The sequence below is a fragment of the Malus sylvestris genome, chromosome 5 (assembly GCF_916048215.2).
Source record: "Malus sylvestris chromosome 5, drMalSylv7.2, whole genome shotgun sequence".
Taxonomy (NCBI): domain Eukaryota; kingdom Viridiplantae; phylum Streptophyta; class Magnoliopsida; order Rosales; family Rosaceae; genus Malus; species Malus sylvestris.
The window spans coordinates 38045117-38070359 of NC_062264.1; the positions used below are offsets into that span (position 1 = coordinate 38045117).

The window sequence follows — 25243 nt, forward strand, 5'->3', positions numbered from 1 at the left end:
ATCAACAACTAGTTGCACAGGGTCACAATCAGTGATACTCCCAACTTGATAAAGAAAGAAAAAAAAAAGTCAACTGCTAAACTAAAATAAAATGTATATAAATATAGAAAATTATTATTAGCACTCCAAAAATTTCATTTGGCACTCCAAACTTTCTATAATTAGAAAGAAAAATACACTCATGCAAAGTGTAGAATGAGATTTTTGAAGTGGTAATAACAGTTCCCTAAATATATCTTAACAAATATTGTACGTGGCATTGACTTAGACTTTCGCGAATAGACTTATAATTTCTGGTATCTAATAAATATTCAGATTGAAAATATTCATCGATCTACAAAAAAATTTCATGGATGTACCCATTTTTTTTTGCCACAGATACCAAAATAGAGGCTAAAAGACACTACGATATTAAATTCATATGCGGTCGAGATATTTATGAATTTAATCATTAAAATGTATAAGCTCAATTATACATTCAAGTTAGATCAATTCCCGAAGTTTTGGTCAACAATAAAAACTGCTTACCTATGAGTTCACCTATAAGACGTGCAAAGGCAATATCCTTCTTTTCCTATTTAAACGCTAATTGTTTTATTATGATTTTGTATGTTTTCTTTGGCGCCTGCTATTCTTAAATTAAGATAGTGTTCTTTATAATTAGATAAAAAGTTATAGCCATATACATTTCTATATAATTTTTGAAAAAAAATGAAAAATTATGTAATACGAATTTGTATGTCAGAAGATTATAATTGATACTATTAGTCAAGACTCAAAAGTTGGATCTTAATTCGTTGACTGGTATGCAACTACAAATTTTTCTAGATGCTAACAAATATATAGATCGAGAGAAAGCAAAGTCGTTTACATGCATACAAAATATTAAAGTCCCAATTAAGACGTTATGCTAGCAAATATATAGACCGAGAGAAAGCAAAGTTGTTTACATACATACAAAATTATCTCAGTCGTCCCGATTAAGATGTTACTAGCAAATATATAGACCGAGAGAAAGCAAGTTGTTTACATACATACAAAATTATCTTAGTCCCAATTAAGACATAAGAAATTTCGTAACAACTGGCTATATAGATGAGAAAATTATGTAATACACTACTGATAATTACTTATTTCAATGTACCTTTCCATCTTTTTGTTAAAGAAAGAAAAAAGTGACTATTAATTTTAAAACAATAGAATATTATATTGGCACTCTAAAATTTCATTTTGCACTCTAAATTTTTTATAATATTACTTAATTAGAAAGAAAAATACAATTGTAGAAAATGTCAAATGAGATCTTATGAGTGGGCATCAGGACAGGACATCTAACATTTTTGGGGTGATAGCATGAGTCATGACTTGGATGAGTGGTGATGTAATTAAATGATGTGAACCATTTGGCGTTTGCATGCATGATGATGATCTTGGCGTTCTGAAGCGAAGAAATCGTCGATATTAACAGCAACTGCAAGTTGCTGCAGATCAGGACATATGTTATCTACATCCCCAAGTGAATGAGAAAATTCAACAACGGCAAGTTGTTGATGAGGAAAGCGTATGCAGAGACTTGGTCCAAATGTAAAGTTGGGTGTGAGAATGTGAGGACAAAAAGAGACTAAATTGTGTAATAGCTTATAAGAGATTAGAGTACTTCTTATATTGTCAATTGATTTTACAAAAATACTTCTCTTATCACATATTTGTACCATTATTTATACCCTCCCTCTAATAGAGATAGGATTCACTTGCATTGGTGGACACTACCATTATTAAAGAGATAATATAAATAATGGTATATATAGGTTACACTAGGTAGTAAGTGTAACATTACTTTTAATTTTATGATAAAATCTCAACTTTCTTAATTGAGAAAAGTGTATGATACAAGTCGCATCTTTTATAGCCACCCTTCTTTTAAGGACAATTCTTGGATACTCAATGAGGATTACCCAAATTTACTCACATCTGATGTGGTCCAATAATATTACAACATGTGTATTTCAAAACTTTATCCCTATATTTGTATCTTACTAACCAGTAGTGTTCTAAAAAACGGCCTAGGCAGCCGCCTAGGCGCTGAGCGGTGGTTGTCCGATCCGATTTAGAGCAAATCGTTTACAAAATCGGTGAGGAGCCAGGCGGCCGACTAGGCGCTCTAGGCGGTCTTCGGCGTTAGGCGGCATGTCTAGGCAGATTGATACTGGTCTTCTTCCATCGCCAACGCCTCTGCAACTCTGGTCTTTTGTTCCATGCCCTCTCATCTTAGGCAGACTCGCATCTGCAAATCAACTCTCTGGATACTAGACTTGACGAAGAAGGGAACTTATAGAGAAAAATATAAGAAGTATATGTGAGTGATGAGGAAGAGAAAATGGAAAACAACCCAGATTGAAGAAGAAGATGTTCGAGAGAGGACGAAGATGTGAGAGAGAGACTTCTCTGGTGATGTGAAAGAGGCGTTGGAAAACAACCCACTTTACTGTATTTGTTCCCCACTATGCCTTATCATTAATCATTAAATAATAGAATTGGTTTTTTTAATCTTTCCTCTACTATTACGTATTGAGACTTCTTTGGTGATGTAAAATGGGAGGTGGAGATGGGGGTCAAATGAGATTTTATCTCTTCTCATTTAAAAAAAAAATCTTAAAAATCTTCCAATATTATATCTCTTATTTTGAAATATCTTAAATTACTATTTTATCTCTATTATTTTATTTTAAAACCCTAAAACAGGGAGAAGAATTTCTTCATCTTTTGAAAACTTCGCATTTTTCACTTTCTGACTTATATGTATGTATGTATATATTATACATATAAAACTAATATCACTATTCTTTTAGGGAAAATTAGAATGCCCTACATATTTTCTATAGTTGTTAGATTAAACATTCATCCATTTTAAAGATTTGATTAAGGAGCTTCAATCAATTGCCACCTCAATAATTTTCTATTTATTTAATTTTCATGTCATTAATTTAAATGCATTTATATAAAGGCATAAGGTAGCTTAGCAACTAATTGCCTATAATATAGGAATTTAATTTCCTCAATCCCCTTATGTGCATTAAATGACATTTTTTTAATAAATTGCCTATAATATAGGAATATAATTTCCTCAATCCCCTTCTGCGCATTAAATGACATTTTTTTAATAAAATAAAATAAAAAAATTAATTAACTAATTCCTCATTTCCTTATTATCGGTATTTTAAAAAAAAATACTCTTTCTATTAAAATTGTATCAATAAAAAGTCTTCAAAACATATTTTTTTTCGTGTATAGATATATAAAAAATATACTTAAAACTTATGGTACATTTGAGAACAAAAGTATCGACTTTTGGTACGTTTAGATTTCAAATGTACCGAAAAACCAAATGTACCAAAAATTCAAATGTACCAAAAATTCAAATGTACCATAAAACCAAATGTACCCATTGTTATGTAACATTTTTTATACGTTTAGATTTCAAATATACAGAGAAACTAAATGTACCAAAATTTCAAATGTACCATAAAACCAAATGTGCCCATTGTCAGGTAATCCTGCTGGTACGTTTAGATTCCTATTGTACCAAAAGACCAAATGAACAAAAAATCTCAAATGTACCACAAAACCAAATGTCTCTATCAGATAACCCTTTTGGTACATTTACATTCCAAATGTACCGAGAAATACAAAAAATCAAATCCACTATAAAACTAAATGTGTCCATATTATAGGTAACTAGACGTAGCTATATAATCAAACAAAACTTTACTATGTGTTGGGTCTTCTAAATAATAAAATTTGACAATTTTTTTATAAATATTCTACTATATTCACAAAAAAAAAAGTAAATATATAACAAACAATAAAAAAATGCATAGAGATGGATAATAAATGCATAAATATAGGGATAATAGGAAAAAAAGAAAAGAAAACGAAATGCCCAGGAGATGGGTCTTCAAAAGGAGTGTATGTTTAGTCTAAAAAATTAAAAAACGAGGCGCCTATATCAAAATGCCCCATTCTTTTATTAGCTTATTCATGAATTTGATACAAATATAATTTTTATGTGTAAATATACATTTATTTACAAGATATACAAGAAATTTACCTAAATCCGCCTTAGCCGCCTAGCCGCTAGGCGCCAACTCACCGCCCGACTAGCTCTTAGCGTTTTTTAGAACCTTGGTTACTAACCAGACACCTTTCATCTTCTTTCTCATTCTGTTAGATGCCATGGCTGATCTGCCATAGCTAATCCATATCCATGGACCCCAGCCACCCCATATCCTCATTCCACCAGATCCCCCCACACCCCCGCATCAGAAGATTTGCTCTCTCTTTCGTTCTTTCTCTTCGAATCAACATCAAAAGGGAGTCGCCGGATGCAATCGACGCCGATGATGACATGGTTTCCGGCGAAGGGCAGATAAGTGGTTCTGGGTACGTCTTTTGGGTACTCTCCATTGGGCCACTTCATTTAGTCAGTCTTTTGGGTACTCTCCATTGAGTACCTAAGTATTGTCCTTAAACAAAAACAAGTCATCGGAATAATTAAGCCAAGGTGGGTGGGATGGTGGTGGGTTCATATGTGGTAGTTTGACTTTCTGTCATCCAAAACATAGGAATCCAACTTAGTGAGGATCGCGTATCGTGCGCTTAGAAATTATTTAATTTTTTATTTAAAATTAAACATAAATAATATCTGACGAAAACTGACCATATGATATATAATGAACGGTTAAGATATAAGAATCTTTAGGATCCCACGAAATGGATTCAGAGAGAATCCCGTTCCCAAAAAATATCCTCTTTTGACTTTTCTCGCTGCATCATTCAACTCAACTTGCAGATATTTTCATCCCGATTGAATTTTCAGTTCAGCAACAACTTTTGAAAATTCCACCAGAGATTTTTTTTTTTTTTTTGAAAATCCCACCTTTGTTTTTCTTTGAAAAAATACACGTCCACGTATCTAAAATTCATTTTATCGTTGCATTTATATGCAAAATTATGAACGAAATATTATTCTTTTACCGGACAAACTTACAACATACATGCAATTTTAGCAATATTTTAAGCTAATTGTGAAAGTCCTGAGTTCGATACTTTGTAATCTACGTATTTGCTTGAACAAGGCCATTGGTAGGTAGGGTACAATTTCCAACTAACCTTTTCCGAATCCGAAAAAGGTGGATAACCATAGTTCGACACTAGTGCCATCTTTTTAGAAAGAAAAAAAAATTAATCGAATAGTGTGTCATGTGTTTTGCCAGACATAATAATGTGATTAGTTTACGAATTGTCACAATGACATCCTCGTTTGATGTCATATCAAAATAACCAACTAACAAAGAATTAATCCTTTGTTCTTTTGCTATCGAGAAAAATCCCTCCCTAATTACAGTAATTGACCAACTGAGCAAGAATGTTAATTCATATGTCAATCCCTTGAGTTTTAAACCAGAAAAAATTTTAACAATCTAGAATTGTACATAAATATTTCAATACTAAAGTAGCTCAATGTGTAATATTATAGTATACAATTCAACTAATATGATCAAAGTCGTGGCCAACTCTAGGTGGGAAATTAAAAAAGTGGCCGCCATTTTATCATGCAACTTGGACAAAATATATTATAGGGCAAATTACATAAAATTACCTTAATTATCGATCGAACCACAATTTTATACCTCATGTTTTAAACATTGTAATGTCATACCTTAACATATGAATTCGTTGCAATATCAGACATCCGTTAAATTTTCTGTCAATTTAGCTGTTAAATGATGACGTGGTAGGAGTGGGATTCACTCATTTGCCACCTTGAATAAAAAAATAATAAATTACTAATTCTGAATTAATAATTAACTTAATTAAAAAAAAAAAAAAAAACTCTCTTCATTTCCCCAGATATCGCCTCCTCCCCCTACTCCCTCCTCCGCCCCCCTTCTTCCTCATTCGTCCCCTTCACTCCCTCATCCGTCCCCCTTCTTCCTCGTCCTCCTTCGTCCCCCTTCTTCCTCGTCCATCCGCTGCCTTCGAGTCCACCGATTCGGACCAGCGAGTTCGTCATATCAGATCGGCACATATTCAATCTGTTCGACGGGAAAGATCCGGTGTTTTGACTCCCTCCCTGGTTCTTATGGAGGTTGCAATGAAATGATCTGGCTACGACGTCGGCGAGCACATACATGTCTTCTTCGGTATCAAAATCGATCCGGTTTTCTTTGAAACGGCAGTGGATCGATTCGCATGATGGTTGGGAGAAATCGAATGGTGGTTGATGGAGAACCGAACGGACGGAGACGGAAATGAGAAGGTGTAGAAGTTGTCACGCATCGGGGAAGCGAATCTGTAGCATTGGTGGTAACCCAGAAAATGGGAAAAAAAGGGGAAAGAAAAAGAAAAAAATTGGACTGTAATGAACTTCCATTCTTCAATTAATATTATGGAGGATTTCAAAAATCCGGAGTTCTGGGCGAATTTTCAAATGGCCACTTCTTGAATTTTTGAAATTTTAATTTCTCTAATTAAAAAAATGAATTTCTCTAATTTCTTGAATTTTCTGGGTTTGTATTTGTGTTTTTCGTTTTGGGTTTTGTTTTTGTGGGGTTCTACGTTTTGGCTTTCTGTAAGCCCTTTGCAATTTTGTTTGGTGGTTTTTCTTAGAAAAATGGTGAAGAAGAAGAAACTGAAGAAATGGCAGTGGGGCGAAAGCCCCAGTCGGTGATGGGATTTGAAGAGAGGGAAAATGAAAAGGGGATGGTTTCTAATGCTCAGTTTTGCGAAATCTTAGTGAACTTATGATGAAGAAATCAATTAGTTTTATGTAATTGGAGCAAGATGAATTGGGTCTGGTTTTGGTTTGCCATCGTAACCCACCTGCGTTTTGCGATCGCTGGTGTATCAGTTGTTCCCGGAGGAGGACGAAAATTAACTGTGTATAAGGAGGACGAGGAAGATGGGGAGCGGAGGAAGGAGTGATGGGAGGACGAACGAGGACGATTTCCAGGGAACAGGGAGGAGAGGTTTTTTTGTTTTTTGTTTTTAAGTTAATTTTAATTGTCAAATAAAAAATTAATAGTTTATTATTAATTAATTAATTTTTTATTCAAGTTGGCAAAAAAGTGGGTCTCGTTTCTACTACGTCATCATTTAACAGTCAGATTGACAGAAAATTATGATTTAACAATCAGATTGATAGAAAATTTAACGAAGGTCTGACATTGTAACAACTTCATAAGTTGAGAAATGACATTGCAATATTTAAAACATGATGTATGAGATTGTGATTCGACTCATAATTGAGATAGTTTTTTGTAATTTACCCTATATTATATATGTATACGTTGTCAATATATGACTAAAATCTAATATATAATGGTCTTCTTCTTCTTACATGCAATGCATGATTCAGCCAGTCGGAATATAAGTGTTGGTCGCTTAAGTTCACCCCGTCGAGGAGAGCAAGTTCTGCACATGTACGATAAGAAGATGAAGTTGATGATGAGGATACTATTACTCTGCTTCCTCAGTTGCTTGTGGTTTCAGCTGTCCTTTCCTCAAAATGCTACCACTGATCCATCTGAAGGTTCTCTCTCTCTCTCTCTCCCTATACACATACACACTTTGCCCCATATAAGTGTTTTTGACCAGGAACTGGGCTTCTTTCCCTCAACAAAATGATATTTTAAGTGTTTTTCGACCATTTGAAATGGAAGTTTCAAGGAACTTATTTGTAAAGCCTTTTTTCTTCCCATATACAAAGCATCCAAATTAAGGGTAATTTTCCTTTGTAATAATCAATTTGATCTCTCATTTGATTCGAGATAGTCTAGTAAGTGGTAAACAAGTCAAATTATGGTGTGATATAATCTAATACACTCAAGGACTGAATTAACTGAGAGCGCAGTGAGGGCGTTGAACTCAATATTTGAACAATGGGACACAAAAGCGGCGCCGGGCATGTGGAATATCAGTGGAGAACCCTGCAGTGGATCTGCCATCAACGGCACCGACTTTGAGTTCTCCGATAACAACCCAGCCATCTATTGCAACTGTACTTACGACAACAATGCTACATGCCACATCACCAATCTGTATGTTAAACTACTCTCTCTTGACGAACAAGATTTCCATGCCAATGCTGATTTTTCACTTGCTACCTATATATGTTAACGTCATAATTTGACTGTGTCGCTCCATTTTATGTAGTTCTAAATGTTCAATCTTTTTGCTTTCCAGGAGCGTGAATTATCTTTACAAACAGGGGGTGTTTCCAGAAGAATTTGTGGCTCTGAGATATCTCACATCTTTGTATGAATTTTTTTCAACTCCCTTCTCTGTTTTCGGCTCATCAAAATCATATATTGGATATTAAAACTTGTAGAATTATCAGAGAGACAGGCCAAAAACTCACTTCCAACAACGCTGATACTGTTCCCAACTTGGTAATTACCACATGCACAATCCGTCAAGTGTGGGGTTTATCTCAAAAAGCCTCAGTATTAGTTAGAGTGGAATTTGGATATTTAAATTATTCTTTCTTTATTTCTATGGCCAATGTGGGATTTCAACAAAAATACGATGATGTTGTAAGATTAAGAGTTAACGATTACACTTCCTTTCAATTTTTGTAGGCATATGGATAATAATTATTTCACCGGCCCCCTACCGGCATTCATTGGCAATATGTCTGCATTGACTGAATTGTAAGTAGTGAGAGAACATTTCTTTAAGTACTCATACTTCTGATGAGACCCGTAGCAATTTGTATACTTCATTTTGAATATCATAATCTACAGTTATGTTCTTTACACCTTTTCGCTACTATTTATGCCGTAATCTACAAAAAATCATTATGCTTTTATTGAATAATGCAGTACTAATTTCCTGTTATGTAATGTAATTAAGTTTAATGGTGCTTATCTTTCACTAACTGGTATCTCCATTCAGGTCAATTAGGGTCAATTCATTCTCTGGGCCCATCCCCAAGGAGCTTGGAAACCTTAAGGAGCTAACTCTGCTGTAAGCCATGAAAAATTAGAGAGCGTACAATAAAATTTTATGTAAAATTTTGTTATAACAATGGAAGAATTATCTGAAGGTTTCTCTCTCTCTGCAAAATCTAGCAGGGCATATTCTCTTCATCTCTCTACAATTCACACACACTATGTGCTTTACATAACCGTTAGAATCCAAGGTGGATTCTCTCTCTTCACAAAACAATCTCAGCCTTACATCTAGCTAGTTGCTAGGATCATTACACCTGACATTATTTGCCTTACTACATGAGAGCTGCACACTTGGTATTTTAAACTCAAGTGAATACACAAATTTGATACACAACATATTTCCTAATCAGCTATAAACTTACAATTCAACACAACCTTCTATCACTCTTCAATAATTGCTTTCAAGTAAGTGTTTGCCCGTTCAACATGACTTGCAGGGACATCGAATCAAATAATTTCTTCGGAACACTCCCTCCAGAACTTGGTAATTTAGCCAAGCTCGAGCTACTGTAAGTGCTTCGTTAAATCATCAAATTTGAATTACAATAAAATTTTGGTTCATCACTTCATCAAAATTATCTATTGGATATTAAAAATTGTAGAATATTTTTATGTAAAATTTTGTTATAATAATGGAAGAATTATCTGAAGGTTTCTCTCCCTCTGCAAAATCTAGCAGGGCATGTTCTCTTCATCTCTCTACAATTCACACACACTATGTGCTTTACATAACCGTTAGAATCCAAGGTGGATTCTCTCTCTTCACAGAACAATCTCAGCCTTACATCTAGCTAGTTGCTAGGATCATTACACCTGGCTTTATTTGCCTTACTACATTAGAGCTGCACACTTGGTATTTTAAACTCAAGTGAATACACAAATTTGATACACAACTTATTTCCTAATCAGCTATAGACCTACAATTCAACACAACCTTCTATCACTCTTCAATAATTGCTTTCAAGTAAGTGTTTGCCCGTTCAACATGACTTGCAGGGGCATCAGATCAAATAATTTCTCCGGAACACTCCCTCCAGAACTTGGTAATTTAGTCAAGCTCGAGTACATGTAAGTGCTTCGTTAAATCATCAAATTTGAATTACAATAAAATTTTGGTTCATCACTTCATCAAAATTATCTATTGGATATTAAAAATTGTAGAATTATCAGAGAGATGGCAAAAGGCTCACCTTTTAATAACACCGATATTGTCCCTAACTTAGTAATTATCACCTGCACAATCCGTCAGGTGTGGGGTTTATCTCAAAAGGCCTCGACATTAGTTGGAGTGAGATTTGGATAATTAAACTCTTATTTCTTTATTTCTCTAGCCGATGTGGAATTTCAACAAAAGTATGGTGATGTTGTAAGATTAAGAGTTAACGATTACACTTCCTTTCAATTTTCGTAGAATGATCGATCAGAATTATTTCACCGGTCCCCTACCGGCATTCATTGGCAATATGTCTGCATTGACTAAATTGTAAGTAGTAGAGAACATTTCTTTAAGTACTCATACTTCTGATGTGACCCGTAGCAATTTGTATATTTCATTTTGAATATTATAATCTACAGTTATGTTCTTTACACCTTTTCTCTACTATTTATGCCGTAATCTACAAAAAATCATTATGCTTTTATTGAATAATGCAGTACTAGTTTCCTGTTATTTAATGTAATTAAGTTTAATGGTGCTTATCTTTCACTAACTGGTATCTCAATTCAGGTCAATTAGCGTCAATTCATTCTCTGGGCCCATCCCCAAGGAGCTTCGAAACCTTAAGGAGCTAACATATTTGTAAGCCATGAAAATTTTTCTGAAGGTTTCTCTCTCTCTCTCTGCAAAATCTAGCAGAGCATATTCTCTTCATCTCTCTACAATTCACACACACTCTGTGCTTTACATAACCGTTAGAATCCAAGGTGGATTCTCTCTCTTCACAAAACAATCTCAGCCTTACATCTGGCTAGTTGCTAGGATTATTACACCTGGCATTATTTGCCTTGCTACATTAGAGCTGTACACTTGGTATTTTAAACTCAAGTAAATACACAAATTTGATACACAACATATTTCCTAATCAGCTATAGACTTACAATTCTACGGAACCTTCTATCACTCTTCAATAATTGCTTTCAAGTAAGTGTTTGCCCGTTCAACATGACTTGCAGGAGCATCGGATCAAATAATTTCTCCGGAACACTCCCTCCAGAACTTGGTAATTTAGTCAAGCTCGAGAACCTGTAAGTGCTTCGTTAAATCATCAAATTTGAATTACATGTTAATTCCTTACGGATGAGCAAAAATTGCACTTTATTGTATGAAATTCCTTATGATTTTCACAGTTACTTGGACAGCTGTGGACTCGGTGGTGAAATTCCTTCAACATTTGCCAACCTCACCAACATGCAATACCTGTAAGAACGGCTCTTAAATCGTATTTTAGATTTGTTTGTTTATCCAGTACTTTGAGATTGCTTTTCTTGGATGAGCTTAGTATAATTCAACTTTTTGAATGTTAGCTCGGCATCAGACAATCCTTTCTCAGGAAAGATACCAGATTTCATAGGGAGTTGGACAAACCTCACTGATTTGTAAGTAGAGAAACCTTTGATCTTTTGCAGTTTATGAAAGCGGACCTGAGATGGATAATTTGTTCACAAGCTTCTTATATGTTTCTGTAGGGAATTTCAAGGGAACTCTTTCGAAGGCCCAATACCAATTAGCTTTTCTCAACTGACCTCATTGGAGTATCTGTAAGTACAAATGTTTCATAAATTGTAATTCTCTCTCTTTCTCCGAAGACGGGATTTCAGTTTATTTTGCATATAATGATGTAGGTATATCAGTGATATATACAATGGGAGCTCTTCTCTTGATTTCATAAAAAATCTGAAAAGCTTGACTGAATTGTAAGTGAAGATTCTCATCGATCCAGATACTTTCATCTAACTTCTTTTTCCTTTTGAAATTTGATATCTTATTCCATCTACTTTTTATCAAATTTTATGTTTTTGGAATACAGAAAACTACGAAACGCATTAATCACTGGTACCATCCCATCTGATATTGGAGGAAATCAAAGTCTACAGACACTGTACGTACCAGCAAATATAAGCTTGAGTCCCAGCGACACCAATTAGTTTTCTTTCATTCTGATTGCTCCTCTCAACTTATCGTTGGTGTGTAGGGATCTGAGTTTCAACAATTTGACAGGCCAACTCCCAAGTTCTTTGTTCAACTTGAGTTCTCTTACATCCTTGTAATCCTCGTCTTTATTATTATCTCTTTCTTGCCTTATCTTACATAAGTTATCAAATCTTTAACATTCCCTACTTTGATTCCCTACTTTGATTGAAGATCTGGACTAATCCTTCTAGATTTTGTGCACATTTGACCTTTTTCTTGCTCATATATTTTTCTTTTCTGGGTGCCTTCTACTATAATCAAAATGGCCAGGTTTCTTGGAAACAATAGTCTCTCCGGACCTCTTCCGAGCCAAACGAGCGATCAACTTCAGACTATGTAAGTCCTCATTCCTTTAAGTAGTCATACAGAATGCACGGTGCATTCTAATCCTATCTTACACAAGTTCTTAATAACTTTCGTGCATTTTGTGTCTTTTGATTCTATTTTGTTATTTGCAGAGATTTGTCTTACAATTTTTTATCAGAAAGCTTTCCCGAGTGGGTGACCACAATATCGCATGTGTATGTGTCCTTTTATCTTTCACCTTCATTGTACAGTTTAAATCACCAGAATATGTTCGGACAAAAAATTATCGATGTGATTCGTTTTCACAGTGCTACTTGCCTACTAAGTTTTGATCTTGTACATGGAATTTTCATTTGATAAACATATAGTTCTTCATATGTTGATTGATTAATGATTTTATGCAGGAACTTAGTGGTCAACAACTTCACATTTGACAGTTCAAACATAACGTGAGTTGAAGCTTCTCGTACTCGTTTTAAACAAACAATACTATCACTACTCTTCCACTACATGATTCTATTTGGATAACTAATAATTGTTCTCTGTGTTTGCAGTACTCTTCCTGGATTGAATTGCCTCCAGAGAAATTTTCAATGCAAACGAAATACCCCACGATGTAATCTGCTCTTATGTTACCCATCATTTACTATTTTAACGCAACATCATGTTAGCGGAAAAGGCATTGCTTCTCTAGTTATGTATACATATGGATATAGATTGCAAGCATGTTTTCATAAGTTCAGTAATACGCATAACTGGTTAGAAATATGACTGAAGAACATAAGTTCAGTAATACATAAGCATTGCTTCTCTAGTTATGTATACATAAGTTCAGTAATACGCATAACTGGTTAGAAATATGACTGAAGAACATTAGTATGAGTCTTCAATTTGAAGTTTCATCGCTAATGATGGGTAGATTCTGGTATTACATGAAACTTTACAGATGCAAGCTTCTCAATCAACTGTGGTGGACCGCAAATGATGGGACGTGATGGCATATTGTATGAGATTGATGACTCAGCTCTTGGCCCAGCAACATTCAGTGTAACCAGTACAGAGAAATGGGCTGTCAGCAATGCCGGTTTGTTTCCAAGATACATAACGAACCCATCGTTTCTGGTAAAATCCCATGCACAAGTCATCAGAACAGATGAGACCCCGAAGCTTTTCCAGACTTCAAGAAAGTCTCCAGGATCACTGAGATACTATGGCCTGGGCCTTGAGAATGGGCCCTACACTGTAACATTGCACTTTGCAGAGACGGTTTATGAAAGTCGCACTTCGCAAACTTGGAAAAGTCTAGGACGGCGTGTATTTGATATCTATATTCAGGTAAGACTGCTTATAGAATAAAAATTCTAACTTATTTGAAGTAAACACCTCATTGGACAGGTTTTCGATGTTTTAAGCTACATTAACTAAAGACAGTGATTTAAGGGAGACTAGAATTATCACCTACCTCTTCATTTGGTTGCTAGGGTACCCGCAGGACGAAGGACTTTGACATATCGAAGGAGGCAGGTGGTGTTAACCGAGCAGTTGTGAAAAAATTTAATGTTAATGTGTCAGAGAATTATCTTGAAATTCATCTATTCTGGGCTGGTAAAGGGACTTGTTGCATACCCGAATCTGGTGATTATGGCCCACTAATAGCAGTTGTCCATGCTGCTTCAGGTATAATATGTGTTCACTTATAGAGATTTCCTGTGAGTGGTTTAAATGTATTTTTCTGCTGTTAATTTACATTGAAGAATTCGTCTGTTTTATCACTTAGATTTTACAAAGAAGAGCAATACTGGGTTGATAGTTGGTATGGCAGTTCTTGTTGGAGTTGTGAGCTTGCTATTAATATTTGCAATTCTATATATGAGGAGGAAAAAATCAAAAAAAGAAGACGATGAAGGTAAACGACCATATCATTAACACACAGAAGTAAGAATGCTTTCACAAAAGTAAAACTTATGTCATTCTGTTTTGTGAATGTGCAGATATTCTAGGATTAGGCCCCCGGCCATATACTTTTAGTTATGTTGAATTGAGAACTGCAACTGAAGATTTCAATCCTTCAAATAAGCTAGGAGAGGGAGGATATGGCCCCGTTTATAAGGTGAAATCCGTATTACATCAATATCATGTACTTGAAGTAATGACAAGAGAAAGGAGAGAGAGCGAGAGAAGAAAATATAGCTTATGTTTTCTTTCCTTTCACGTCACTAAATTGTGTTTCTGTGTACATTGTAGGGTACACTTTCTGATGGTAGAGTAGTGGCTGTGAAGCAACTTTCAGTATCATCTCACCAAGGGAAGAGTCAATTTGGATCTGAAATTGCTACCATATCTGCTGTGCAACATCGGAATCTAGTGAAATTGTATGGATGCTGCATTGAAGGCAAACACCGCATTTTGGTTTATGAGTATCTTGAAAACAAGAGCCTTGATCAGGCACTTTTTGGTACAAACCTATCTACTTTTAGGTTGCACAGAAATAGCATTGTCTGCAGTTTCAAGCACTCTAAAATTGTTAAGAAATGTTTTTGATTGGATGTGTTCACTAATATTTCAGGAACAAGTAACTTGCACCTTGACTGGCCTACTCGATTCAATATATTGTTGGGAACAGCAAGAGGATTTGCTTACCTTCATGAGGAGTCAAGGCCAAGGATTGTACATCGAGATGTCAAAGCGAGTAATATTTTGCTTGATGCAGAACTCTCCCCAAAAATATCAGATTTTGGACTGGCAAAGCTTTATGATGACGAGAAAACCCACATCAGCACCCGGGTTGCAGGGACAATGTAAGCCATCCTTTATTGTTTTTCCAGAGGATACATACATTATAGCCACACACATTTTTACTTGCATGAAATTTTCACACATGTTAATAATGCCTCTAATGATCTCAAGTAACATTGTGCAACTATTTGATTATCTTGCATTGCAGAGGCTATTTGGCACCGGAGTATGCAATGTTTGGACATTTGACAGAGAAGGCCGATGTGTTTGGTTTTGGAGTCGTTGTTTTAGAAATCCTCAGCGGGAGACCAAACTCTTATAATAACTTAGATCCAGAAAGGATTTCTCTTATTGAATGGGTAGGAATTGCATTCGCCTAGCTTCATTTAGGCATTGTTGTGAAAAACTTATTTATACTTTCCTTTGACTGTGGCATAATGTTTTTCAGGTGTGGACTTTACATGAAAACGACCAAACTCTAGGGCTGGTGGATCCGAGATTGACAGAGTTTGATGAAACTGAAGCAACTAGATTGATAAGAGTAGCTCTTATGTGCACGCAGGGATCACCGATGGCACGGCCATCTATGTCACGCGTGGTTGCAATGCTCTCTGGAGACATTGACATAGGCACTATCATGTCGAAGCCAAGCTATTTGACAGATTATGATTTTAAAGATGTAACAACATCGTTAACAAGTAGATTTTTGGTGGAGGATGATACCCCATCAACTTCATCCAAGGGTAGTAATGTTCGCCTCAACTATCAGTCGAGAGGCAGCAATGCAAGTGGTGCTAACACTCCCTGGATTGACCATGCACCTTCTGTAAACGTCACTCAATCACTGCTCGCTGAAATTAGAGGAGAAGGAAGGTGATAAATATCAGGAACTGATTTTCGCATGCTCTTTCTTTTGGTAGTGGGCAGGGGACTGGCATGCCAAATTTGAATATACCTTGACAGATGGATGTATACCCTACTTATTCATACACAATGTTTATAGATATGTTCATGAACCACCACCACTGGATGGAGATCCCACCACTAAAATTTAAGAATGTGTTCAGGGAATTCAGATAATTTAATAAGGCCTTTTTGGGTCTATAAATTGAGCCTTGATGTTGATGGTCCAGTTGCAGAATAAAGAAGAAAATGCCTTTTTGGGTCTATAAATTGAGCTTTGATTTTGATTGGATGTGTTCACTAATGTTTCAGAGACAAGTACCTCGCACCTTGGTTGGCCTACTTGATTCAATATATTGTTGGGAACAGCAAGAGGACATGCTTACCTCCATGAGGAGTCAAGGCCAAGGATTGTACATCGAGATGTCAAAGCCATTAATATTTTACTCGATGTAGAACTCCCCCCCCCCCCCAAATATCAAATTTTGGATTGGCAAAGCTTTATGATGACGAGAAAACCCACATCAGAACCTGAGTTGCAGGGACAATGTCACATTTATACTTGCATGAACTTTTAATACACATCATGTTAATAATGCCACTAATGATCTCAAGAAACATTGTACAACCATTTGATTATCTTGCATTGCAGAGGCTATTTGGCACCCGAGTATGCAATGCGTGGACATTTGACATATAAGGCTGATGTGTTTGGTTTTGGAGTCGTTGCTTTGTAGATCCCTAGCGGGAGACCAAACTCTGACAATAACTTAGATCCATAAAAGATTTATCTTCTTGGATGGGTAGGAATTGCATTCCCCTAGCTTTATTTTGGCATTGTTGTGAAAAACTTATTCACCCTTTCCTTGGACCATGGCATAATGTTTTTCAGACATGGACTCTACATGAAAACGACCAAATTCTGGGGCTTGTGGATTCGAGATTGACAGAGTTTGACGAAACTGAAGCGACTAGACTGATAAGAACAGCTCTCCTGTGCACGCAGGCATCACCAATGACGAGGCCATCTATGTCACGCGTGGTGGCAATGCTCTCTAGAGATATTGACATAGGCATTGTCATGTCGAAGTCGAGCTATTTGACACATTATGATTTTAAGGATGTAACGACATTGTCAACATGTAGCTTTTTGATGAAGGATGATACCCCATCAACTGCATCCAAGCATGGTAATGACCGCCTCAACTATCAGCCCGAAGGAAACAATGCAAGTGGTGTTAACACCCCAGTGGTTGACCTTGCGCCTTCTCCAGTAAACGTCGCTCAATCACTGCTCGTTGGCATTATTAAAGAAGGAAGGTGATAAATAATGGGAAATGATTAACGCACGCCTTTTATCCTTTTGTGCATCCATGTACTTGTCCTTGGGTCTTTTCTGCCTCTAAGGTTTTGGCTATGATGATGTATATCTAAAATAAGATACGATTTAATAGATATTTGGTTCAAACTTGCATGTCAATTTTGTGTTAGTATGTTGCGGTGTATATCTCCTCTTTTAATCAAAAGGAAAAAAATGGATGTTTCTTTTTCTATAGTTGATGCTATTCACTCCCATTTTAATTTCTCACACATTTTTTTGGTAATTTTTGTCTTTTGGTCTTTTTTAATTCATTCGATCTGACGTCCGAAAATTAAGAAGAGTGGGTGGAGGTAAAATAGGTGTGAATAGCACCACCCTTTTCTATCTAATAGCCAAGTATGTAAAATAAAACATAAGCAATCTTAGTAGATGCCTATAAACAAAAGCCACAACGTGGCTCTAGATTAGTTATTGTCAATTGTTGATTGATTACGGTGTCACCCTAATGTGACTCTTTGGTAGGGTTTTTGCAATCACATTCTTAGAAAAATTAACTGAAAAATGCTACAGAAATACAATCACATTCTTAAATGTAGCAATTCAAACAACACACGTTTCACATGAGTAGCGCTCACAAAACCACACATTTACACAATTATCTCCAAATGAAAGAAAAAGCAAGATATAGGTGAATTGATCCATAAAATAAGTAGTTCAATTTACATTGCTACTATCTTGTAACTTATTAGAGCTTCTTTGCAGATCAATCATAATGATTTCTTCATTGCTTTCACCAAATATTTCTATAGTTCTACTCTAGTAGTCCAATAGACACAACAAATAGCAAGTGCAATTTTATTCACTGCTTTGAATGTGTTGTAAAGATAATACCACCAACTATGGGTGGCAATTGATTTTTGTGATAACATACTATAAAAGTAAAGGTATGGATAAAAAAGAAAATGCGTCATTTGAAAGATATAGAACAAACCTGAAATTCAACGAATTGTTCTTTTACAAGGCGCAACACCAGACTTGATTTGAATTGTTCTTTTACAAGGCGCAACACCAGACTTGATTTCCCAGCTCTAACATCCCCAAGAAGCACCTGAAGAAGAACATCAAACATCACTGTGGTGATCATGACATGCAATACCCAAAGAAAAATAATTTAAGAAAAAATAAACCTATTCATCACATAATGCTAAAATACATATGCCTACATATCCATAATTTCTATGTTTACAGAACATCTTTCGATAAATCACAACCTTCATTTTAAAATGGACTTTTGTATTTGTATTTTGCTTGAGTATGGTCTTGGTTAAAGCTTGGGTCTCATAGAAAGCTATGAGACCCGAGTCACAGTTTATTGTATTCTCATACACCCTCAAAATACTAGAGCTAGACAGAGATGAACAACTACACAAAAGAGAAACTTCTGCTTTACATGTACACTGACATTTGCTTCCTCCTTTCCTTTCTTTTCTTCCTCACCTTTCGGTTCTTTCTCCTAGATTAAGGAGATTGTTGTTTTGTTGTTAGTGGTTGCCATCATCATCACATTCAAATCAACTTTAGTTAATACTAGCCTCCCTGCACGCGCTCGCGCGTGCGGAAGGCCCTTTTGTAATTAAAGCGTTCTACGCGCGACTTATATAATTTAAATGATAACAAAAGAGCGGTTGATCTCTGATCTAATTGCAGACACAATCTATAGAACCGTCTTCTATGGGATTTGAACTTGTGAAGTGTGAGGTGGAGACCTGAATGTAACAAATTGGTGTTAAGTGAATAATTCCAAACATATAAAATTTAGATCATCACACCGAACGCAAACAGAACAATTAAATAAAGAACTGAAGGCATACGCAATCTAATTAGACAAATAAGGGAACTTTCCCATGCCGAAATCTGAAAGGCCAACAGAAATATCTCATTACAACACAGAAGACAAAACTTAGAAGGACAAAACTTAAAACTAATCCAACTTAGGTGAACCAATTATAGAGAACATAATTATAGAGAACATAACCCTTGTAACCAATTGGGAAAAGATGCTTTTAAATCCCAAAAGAAAAAAAATTAAGAGGAGTTTTTTAAAAAACCATCATTTCAATTATTTTCCAGTCTTACATTTGGATTAAACAGAAAATATAAGTAAAAATGCCAACTTTCTAAAAAAACTAAAACTATTTTTACAAATTTCCATTACCCAATACTGAAAAATGAGAATCATGAAGCAATGAAGAACGGAACACGCGAGAACCAAAAAGTTAAAAACAACACGTAACCATTTCAAAGACCCAAAATCCCACAAGGACAAAATCCCATAAAATCAGTACATCAGCACTCCCTGCAAAACCCCAAACAAACAACAACAAACAAACAACAACAAAGCTTTTTCCCACTAAGTGGGGTCGGCTATGAATCCTAGAACGCCATTGCGCTCGGTTTTGTGTCATGTCCTCCGTTAGATCCAAGTACTCTAAGTCTTTTCTTAGAGTCTCTTCCAAAGTTGTCCTAGGTCTTCCTCTACCCCTTCGGCCCTGAACCTTTGTCCCGTAGTCACATCTTCGAACCGGAGCGTCAGTTGGCCTTCTTTGCACATGTTCAAAATCACCGGAGCTGATTTTCTCTCATATTTCCTACAATTTCGGCTACTCCTACTTTACCTCGGATATCCTCATTCCCAATCTTATCCTTTCTCGTGTGCCCACACATCCCACGAAGCATCCTCATCTCCGCTACACCCATTTTGTGTACGTGTTGATGCTTCACCACCCAACATTTTGTGCCATACAACATCGCTAGCCTTATTGCCGTCCTATAAAATTTTCCCTTGAGCTTCAGTGGCCTACGACGGTCACACAACACGCCGGATGCACTCTTTCCATCCAACTCGTATTCTATGGTTGAGATCTCCATCTAATTCTCCGTTCTCTTGCAAGATAGATCCTAGGTAGCGAAAACGATCGCTTTTTGTGATCTTCGCTAGATTGCTCCGGTCATTAGTGTGGATAAGTATATAAATGGATAGAGATAGGAAAGCAAACACAAGATGTACGTGGTTCACCCAGATTGGCTACGTCCACGGAATAGAAGAGTTCTCATTAATTGTGAAGGGTTTACACAAGTACATAGGTTCAAGCTCTCATTTAGTGAGTACAAGTGAATGATTTAGTACAAATGACATTAGGAAATATTGTGGGAGAATGATCTCGTAATCACGAAACTTCTAAGTATCGGAGTGTGGTGTCGTCTTGACTTGCCTTATCTGTCTCATAGGTAGATGTGGCATCTTCTCTGGAAGTACTCTTCCTCCATCCAGGGGTGGTATCTTTAACTGGTGGAGATGCACAAGGTAATGTATCAATTTCACTTGAAGCTTACTTGTAGTTTCAGGCTTGGTCAAGCGCGATACAAACCATGTAGTAGGAGTCCCCCAAGTCGCCGAGCTAGGGGGTCTGCTGAAAGAGGTGACAGACAAGGTAAGCAATCAGAGCTCCGACTGATTGTTCACCTTCTCCCCATCTTGCAGCAGCATGAAGGATAAAGAGAAGAAAAATGAGAAGAGATGATATGAGATACTTTTGCTTTTGAAGAAGTAACTTTCCACAGGCTTATTCTTGAATCTGAGCTGGAGGGTTTTCTGGTTTCCTCCAGAGTATAAGGCCGACTGAAGAATTTGAGGGTCAAAACAAGTCCATCAAATCTAGAGTACGTTCCACCCTGCTGATATGGGATACTTTTGCTTTTGACAGAGTAATGAATGTATCGGCACGTGTGCTGTTACGCTTGTCTCCACATGCTTCCTTGTATCCTTCGCACTTGCCCTATCTGTTCCTCAAGCAGATGCGGAATCTTCCCTGGAAACATAAGATGTTGAAGATGAGTACTCGAGAGCAATGCCAGGTAAGTAATCAGGTAAGGGGTTCCAGGCAGTCAGTTCCTGGCTGGAAGCTTGATTCCAAGTGCTGACTGATTGCTCTCTTTCTCCTTGTCTTGCAAGTAAAAACAAGGCCAAAAGAAAAGACAGGGAAAAAGCATGATATGGGATACTCTTGCTTTTAACCCTGATGATATGAGATATTCTTGCTCTAGTATAGCTTGTTTGCAGAGGTATTATCGGGGGAAAAGAAAGCTGAATATTTCGAAAGGCTTCGTTGGGAGTGCCCTCTCAGATATGATGAAGGGTTGAGCATTTTTGCAGGTCTGCCTGTCCGTTGGGGATGGAGGTCGACATATATAGGAGTCTCCCTAACAACAAGTAGTAATGCTATTCCTTTACCCTGCTTGGTCATAGCACGGTAGTGGGAGCTGCCAGTTTCACATGTTTTAACTCTGTCAGAGCACTTTGAAAAAGTGGTCTGTGGTATCTGGCTCTCGAGATTCGGAGAACGATGCCTCTTCGATTTTTGAGAAAGCAATCATGCTGGGGGTATGACTCTCGAGATTCGGAGAGCAGTGTCTCTTCGATTTTTGAGGAAGTAATCATGTTGGGAGTCTGGCTCTCGAGATTCGGAGGGCGGTGCCTCTTCGATTTTGGAGCAAGCAATCTTGTTGGGAGTGTTGTCTCGAATGTGAGTAAAGGTTGGGCATGTTTGCTAGTCTACCTTGCCACGAAGCACAAAGGTTGACACACAGGGACTTTCCAATTATCCAGCAATGGTACTGTTCCTTTACCCTCTCTTCGATTTTGAGAAAGTAGTCATGTTGGGAGTCTGGCTCTCGAGATTCGGAGGACGGTGCCTCTTCGATTTTGGAGCAAGCAATCTTATTGGGAGTGTTTTCTCGAATGTGAGTAAAGGTTGGGCATGTTTGCTAGTCTACCTTGCCACGAAGCACAGAGGTTGACACACAGGGACTTTCCAATTATCCAGCAGTGGTACTGTTCCTTTACAGTTGTGGGTAATAATATGGTAGCTAGACCTTCAAAATTTATGTGTCTAAACTTTTGTTAGTGCTGTTTCTTTGCTATTCTTTTACCTTTCTTGGTCAGAGCGATGTAGTGGGAGCTGTAAGCTTCACGTGCTCAACTTTGGCAGAGAACTTTGGCAAAGTTATTTGTGGTACCCATGAGCTATTGTTGCGTGTGGGAAGTGGGTGATTGAACAGTAAGATTCATGTGCTTTCTACTTCACCAGAAGTCTTCGACAGAATGCCTATAATTTCTGCAAAGCTGAGTGTGCGTGTGACAGGTGCTGACAAGGCTAGAAAAGTAGGTGCCTCTTCGATTTCTGAGATCGGCCCTCGTGGTCTCTGAGCAGCCCAGCTTTTGAGAAAGCGAGCGCCTCTTCGATTGATTCGGAGAACGATGCCTCATCGATTTTTGAGAAAGCAATCATGCTGGGGGTCTAGCTCTCGAGATTCGGGGAGCAGTGTCTCTTCGATTTTTGAGAAAGTAATCATGTTGGGAGTCTGGCTCTCGAGATTCGGAGGGCGGTGCCTCTTCGATTTTGGAGCAAGCAATCTTGTTGGGAGTGTTTTCTCAAATGTGAGTAAAGGTTGGGCATGTTTGCTAGTCTACCTTGCCACGAAGCACAGAGGTTGACACACAGGGACTTTCCAATTATCCAGCAATGGTACTGTTCCTTTACCCTCTTCGATTTTTAAGAAAGTAGTCATGTTGGGAGTCTGGCTCTCGAGATTCGGAGGACGGTGTCTCTTCGATTTTGGAGCAAGCAATCTTATTGGGAGTGTTTTCTCGAATGTGAGTAAAGGTTGGGCATGTTTACTAGTCTACCTTGCCACGAAGCACAGAGGTTGACACACAGGGACTTTCCAATTATCCAGCAGTGGTACTGTTCCTTTACCCTTGTGGGTAATAATATGGTAGCTAGACCTTCAAAATTTATGGGTCTAAACTTTGTTAGTGCTGTTTCTTTGCTATTCTTTTACCCTTCTTGGTCAGAGCGATGTAGTGGGAGCTGCAAGCTTCACGTGCTCAACTTTGGCAGAGAACTTTGGCAAAGTTATCTGTGGTACCCATGAGCTATTGTTGCGTGTGGGAAGTGGGTGATTGAACAGTAAGATTCATGTGTTTTCTACTTCCCCAGAAGTCTTTGACATAATGCCCATAATTTCCGCAAAACTGAGTGTGCGTGTGACAGGTGCTGACAAGGCTGGAAAAGGCTGGAAAAGTAGGTGCCTCTTCGATTTCTGAGATCGACCCTCGTGGTCTCTGGGGAGCCCAGCTTTTGAGAAAGCGAGCGCCTCTTCGATTTTTGAGATCGGCCTTCGTGGTCTTTGAGCAGCCCAACTTTTGAGAAAGCAAACGCCTCTTCGATTTCTGAGATCAACCCTCGTGATCTCTAAGCAGCCCAGCTTTTGAGAAAGCAAACGCCTCTTCGATTTCTGAGCAGGCGCCTCTTCGATTTCTGAAGCTTCGTCGAGTGCAGATTTTTATAGGGGCTGGCATTAAGTTCCAAAGCACACTTGAATCTCCACCAGTAGAAGCTTCATTCTTGCACTTCTAAGATCTTGATTTGTCCGACCTCTTCTCTCTTCAACACCTTTGAAAATGTCTGGCCCCTCCGACCGTCGTTTTGACTTGAACCTTGTTGAAGAGGCAGCCCCGCCTTCTCCAGACAACATATGGCGCCCATCCTTCGTCTCCCCTACTGGTCATCTTACCGTTGGGGATTCCGTGATGAAGAATGATATGACCGCTGCGGTGGTGGCCAGGAACCTTCTCACTCCCAAAGATAACAGACTACTTTCCAAACGGTCTGATGAGTTAGCTGTTAAGGATTCGCTGACTCTCAGTGTTCAGTGTGCAGGTTCTGTGTCTAATATGGCCCAACGCCTATTTGCTCGAACCCGCCAAGTTGAATCATTGGCGGCTGAAGTGATGAGTCTCAAACAGGAGATTAGAGGGCTTAAGCATGAGAATAAACAGTTGCACCAGCTCGCACATGACTATGCTACAAACATGAAGAGGAAGCTTGACCAGATGAAGGAAACTGATGGTCAGGTTTTACTTGATCATCAGAGATTTGTGGGTTTGTTCCAAAGGCATTTATTGCCTTCGTATTCTGGGGCTGTACCGCGTAATGAAGCTCCAAATGATCAACCTCTGATGCCTCCTCCTTCTAGGGTTCTGTCCAGTACTGAGGCTCCAAATGATCCCCCTCCGGTGCCTTCTCTTTCTGGGGCTATACCGACTGCTGAGACTTCTCCTAAGCAACCTTTGTGAAGGCTCCCTCTTGTGTGCTTATTTTGACTCATGTATATGTACATATTTGTAGATTATCGGGGATATCAATAAATAAGCTTTCCTTCATTTCAACGTATTGTGTTAAATACACCAAAGCCTTCTTCGCTAAGTTCTTTGAATTTTCTTTTGTTAAAGCTTGTATGTTGAAGCTTTCTGAGTGGAGCATGTAGGTTGGGGTAGTGTTCCCTTAATTTCCCGAGTGAGGAAAACTTCTCGGTTGGAGACTTGGAAAATCCAAGTCACTGAGTGGGATCGGCTATATGAATCTTAGAACGCCATTCTGCTCGATCCTGTGTCATGTCCTTCGTTAGATCTAAGTACTCTAAGTCTTTTCTTAGAGTCTCTTCCAAAGTTTTCCTAGGTCTTCCTCTACCCCTTCGGCCCTGAACCTCTGTCCCATAGTCGCATCTTCTAATCGGAACGTCAGTAGGCCTTCTTTGCACATGTCCAAACCACCGTAACCGATTTTCTCTCATCTTTCCTTCAATTTCGGCTACTCCTACTTTACCCCGGATATCCTCATTCCTAATCTTATCCTTTCTCGTGTGCCCACA

At 37.7% G+C, this 25243-nt stretch overlaps 3 protein-coding genes across 8 annotated transcripts in view; 2 read left to right on the top strand and 1 right to left on the bottom strand.

Moving 5' to 3' along the window:
- LOC126620830 (uncharacterized) overlaps positions 1–25243 on the bottom strand; it is a 53163-nt gene that overhangs the window by 22977 nt on the left and 4943 nt on the right. Inside the window, exon 8 of one of the 5 annotated variants that reach the window (XR_007622666.1) lies at positions 18933–19236. The exons of 2 other annotated variants lie outside the window; for them this stretch is intronic. The gene's annotated coding sequence lies outside the window, so the exon portion shown is untranslated. Of the gene's footprint in view, positions 1–18578; positions 18602–18920; positions 19237–25243 lie in introns of all 5 variants that reach the window. 2 more of the 5 variants (XR_007622665.1, XM_050289156.1) reach the window with 2 other exon arrangements.
- Positions 6644–16419, top strand: LOC126620840 (probable LRR receptor-like serine/threonine-protein kinase At1g56130). Of its 2 annotated transcripts, XM_050289176.1 has the most exons (28): positions 6644–7028; positions 7418–7591; positions 7913–8099; positions 8245–8316; positions 8640–8711; positions 8956–9027; positions 10011–10082; positions 10426–10497; positions 10741–10812; positions 11187–11258; positions 11361–11432; positions 11538–11609; positions 11700–11771; positions 11856–11927; positions 12041–12112; positions 12206–12277; positions 12475–12540; positions 12663–12725; positions 12915–12959; positions 13065–13126; positions 13457–13845; positions 13992–14187; positions 14288–14416; positions 14502–14620; positions 14755–14965; positions 15077–15308; positions 15455–15605; positions 15695–16419. In XM_050289176.1, the coding sequence occupies exons 1-28, from the start codon at positions 6962–6964 to the stop codon at positions 16121–16123; spliced, it is 3456 nt and encodes a 1151-aa protein (XP_050145133.1). In that variant the 5' UTR covers positions 6644–6961; the 3' UTR covers positions 16124–16419. The 2 variants fall into 2 exon arrangements, with proteins under 2 accessions (XP_050145133.1, XP_050145132.1); XM_050289175.1 differs by lacking the exons at positions 10011–10082; positions 10426–10497; positions 10741–10812 and having other exon boundaries at positions 6645–7028.
- On the top strand, positions 16906–17704 carry LOC126620823 (probable LRR receptor-like serine/threonine-protein kinase At1g56130). The gene has a single exon (XM_050289148.1). The coding sequence runs from the start codon at positions 16949–16951 to the stop codon at positions 17471–17473; it is 525 nt and encodes a 174-aa protein (XP_050145105.1). The 5' UTR covers positions 16906–16948; the 3' UTR covers positions 17474–17704.

Bases quoted from the DNA above. Each gene is read 5' to 3' on its own strand.
- LOC126620840 (XM_050289176.1), top strand. From the start codon at position 6,962: ATGGGGAGCGGAGGAAGGAGTGATGGGAGGACGAACGAGGACGATTTC. The intron at 9,028-10,010 runs GTAAGCCATGAA...CATGACTTGCAG, and splicing joins CTTAAGGAGCTAACTCTGCT to GGGCATCAGATCAAATAATT. The intron at 12,278-12,474 runs GTAATCCTCGTC...CAAAATGGCCAG, and splicing joins TTGAGTTCTCTTACATCCTT to GTTTCTTGGAAACAATAGTC.
- LOC126620823 (XM_050289148.1), top strand. From the start codon at position 16,949: ATGGGTAGGAATTGCATTCCCCTAGCTTTATTTTGGCATTGTTGTGAA.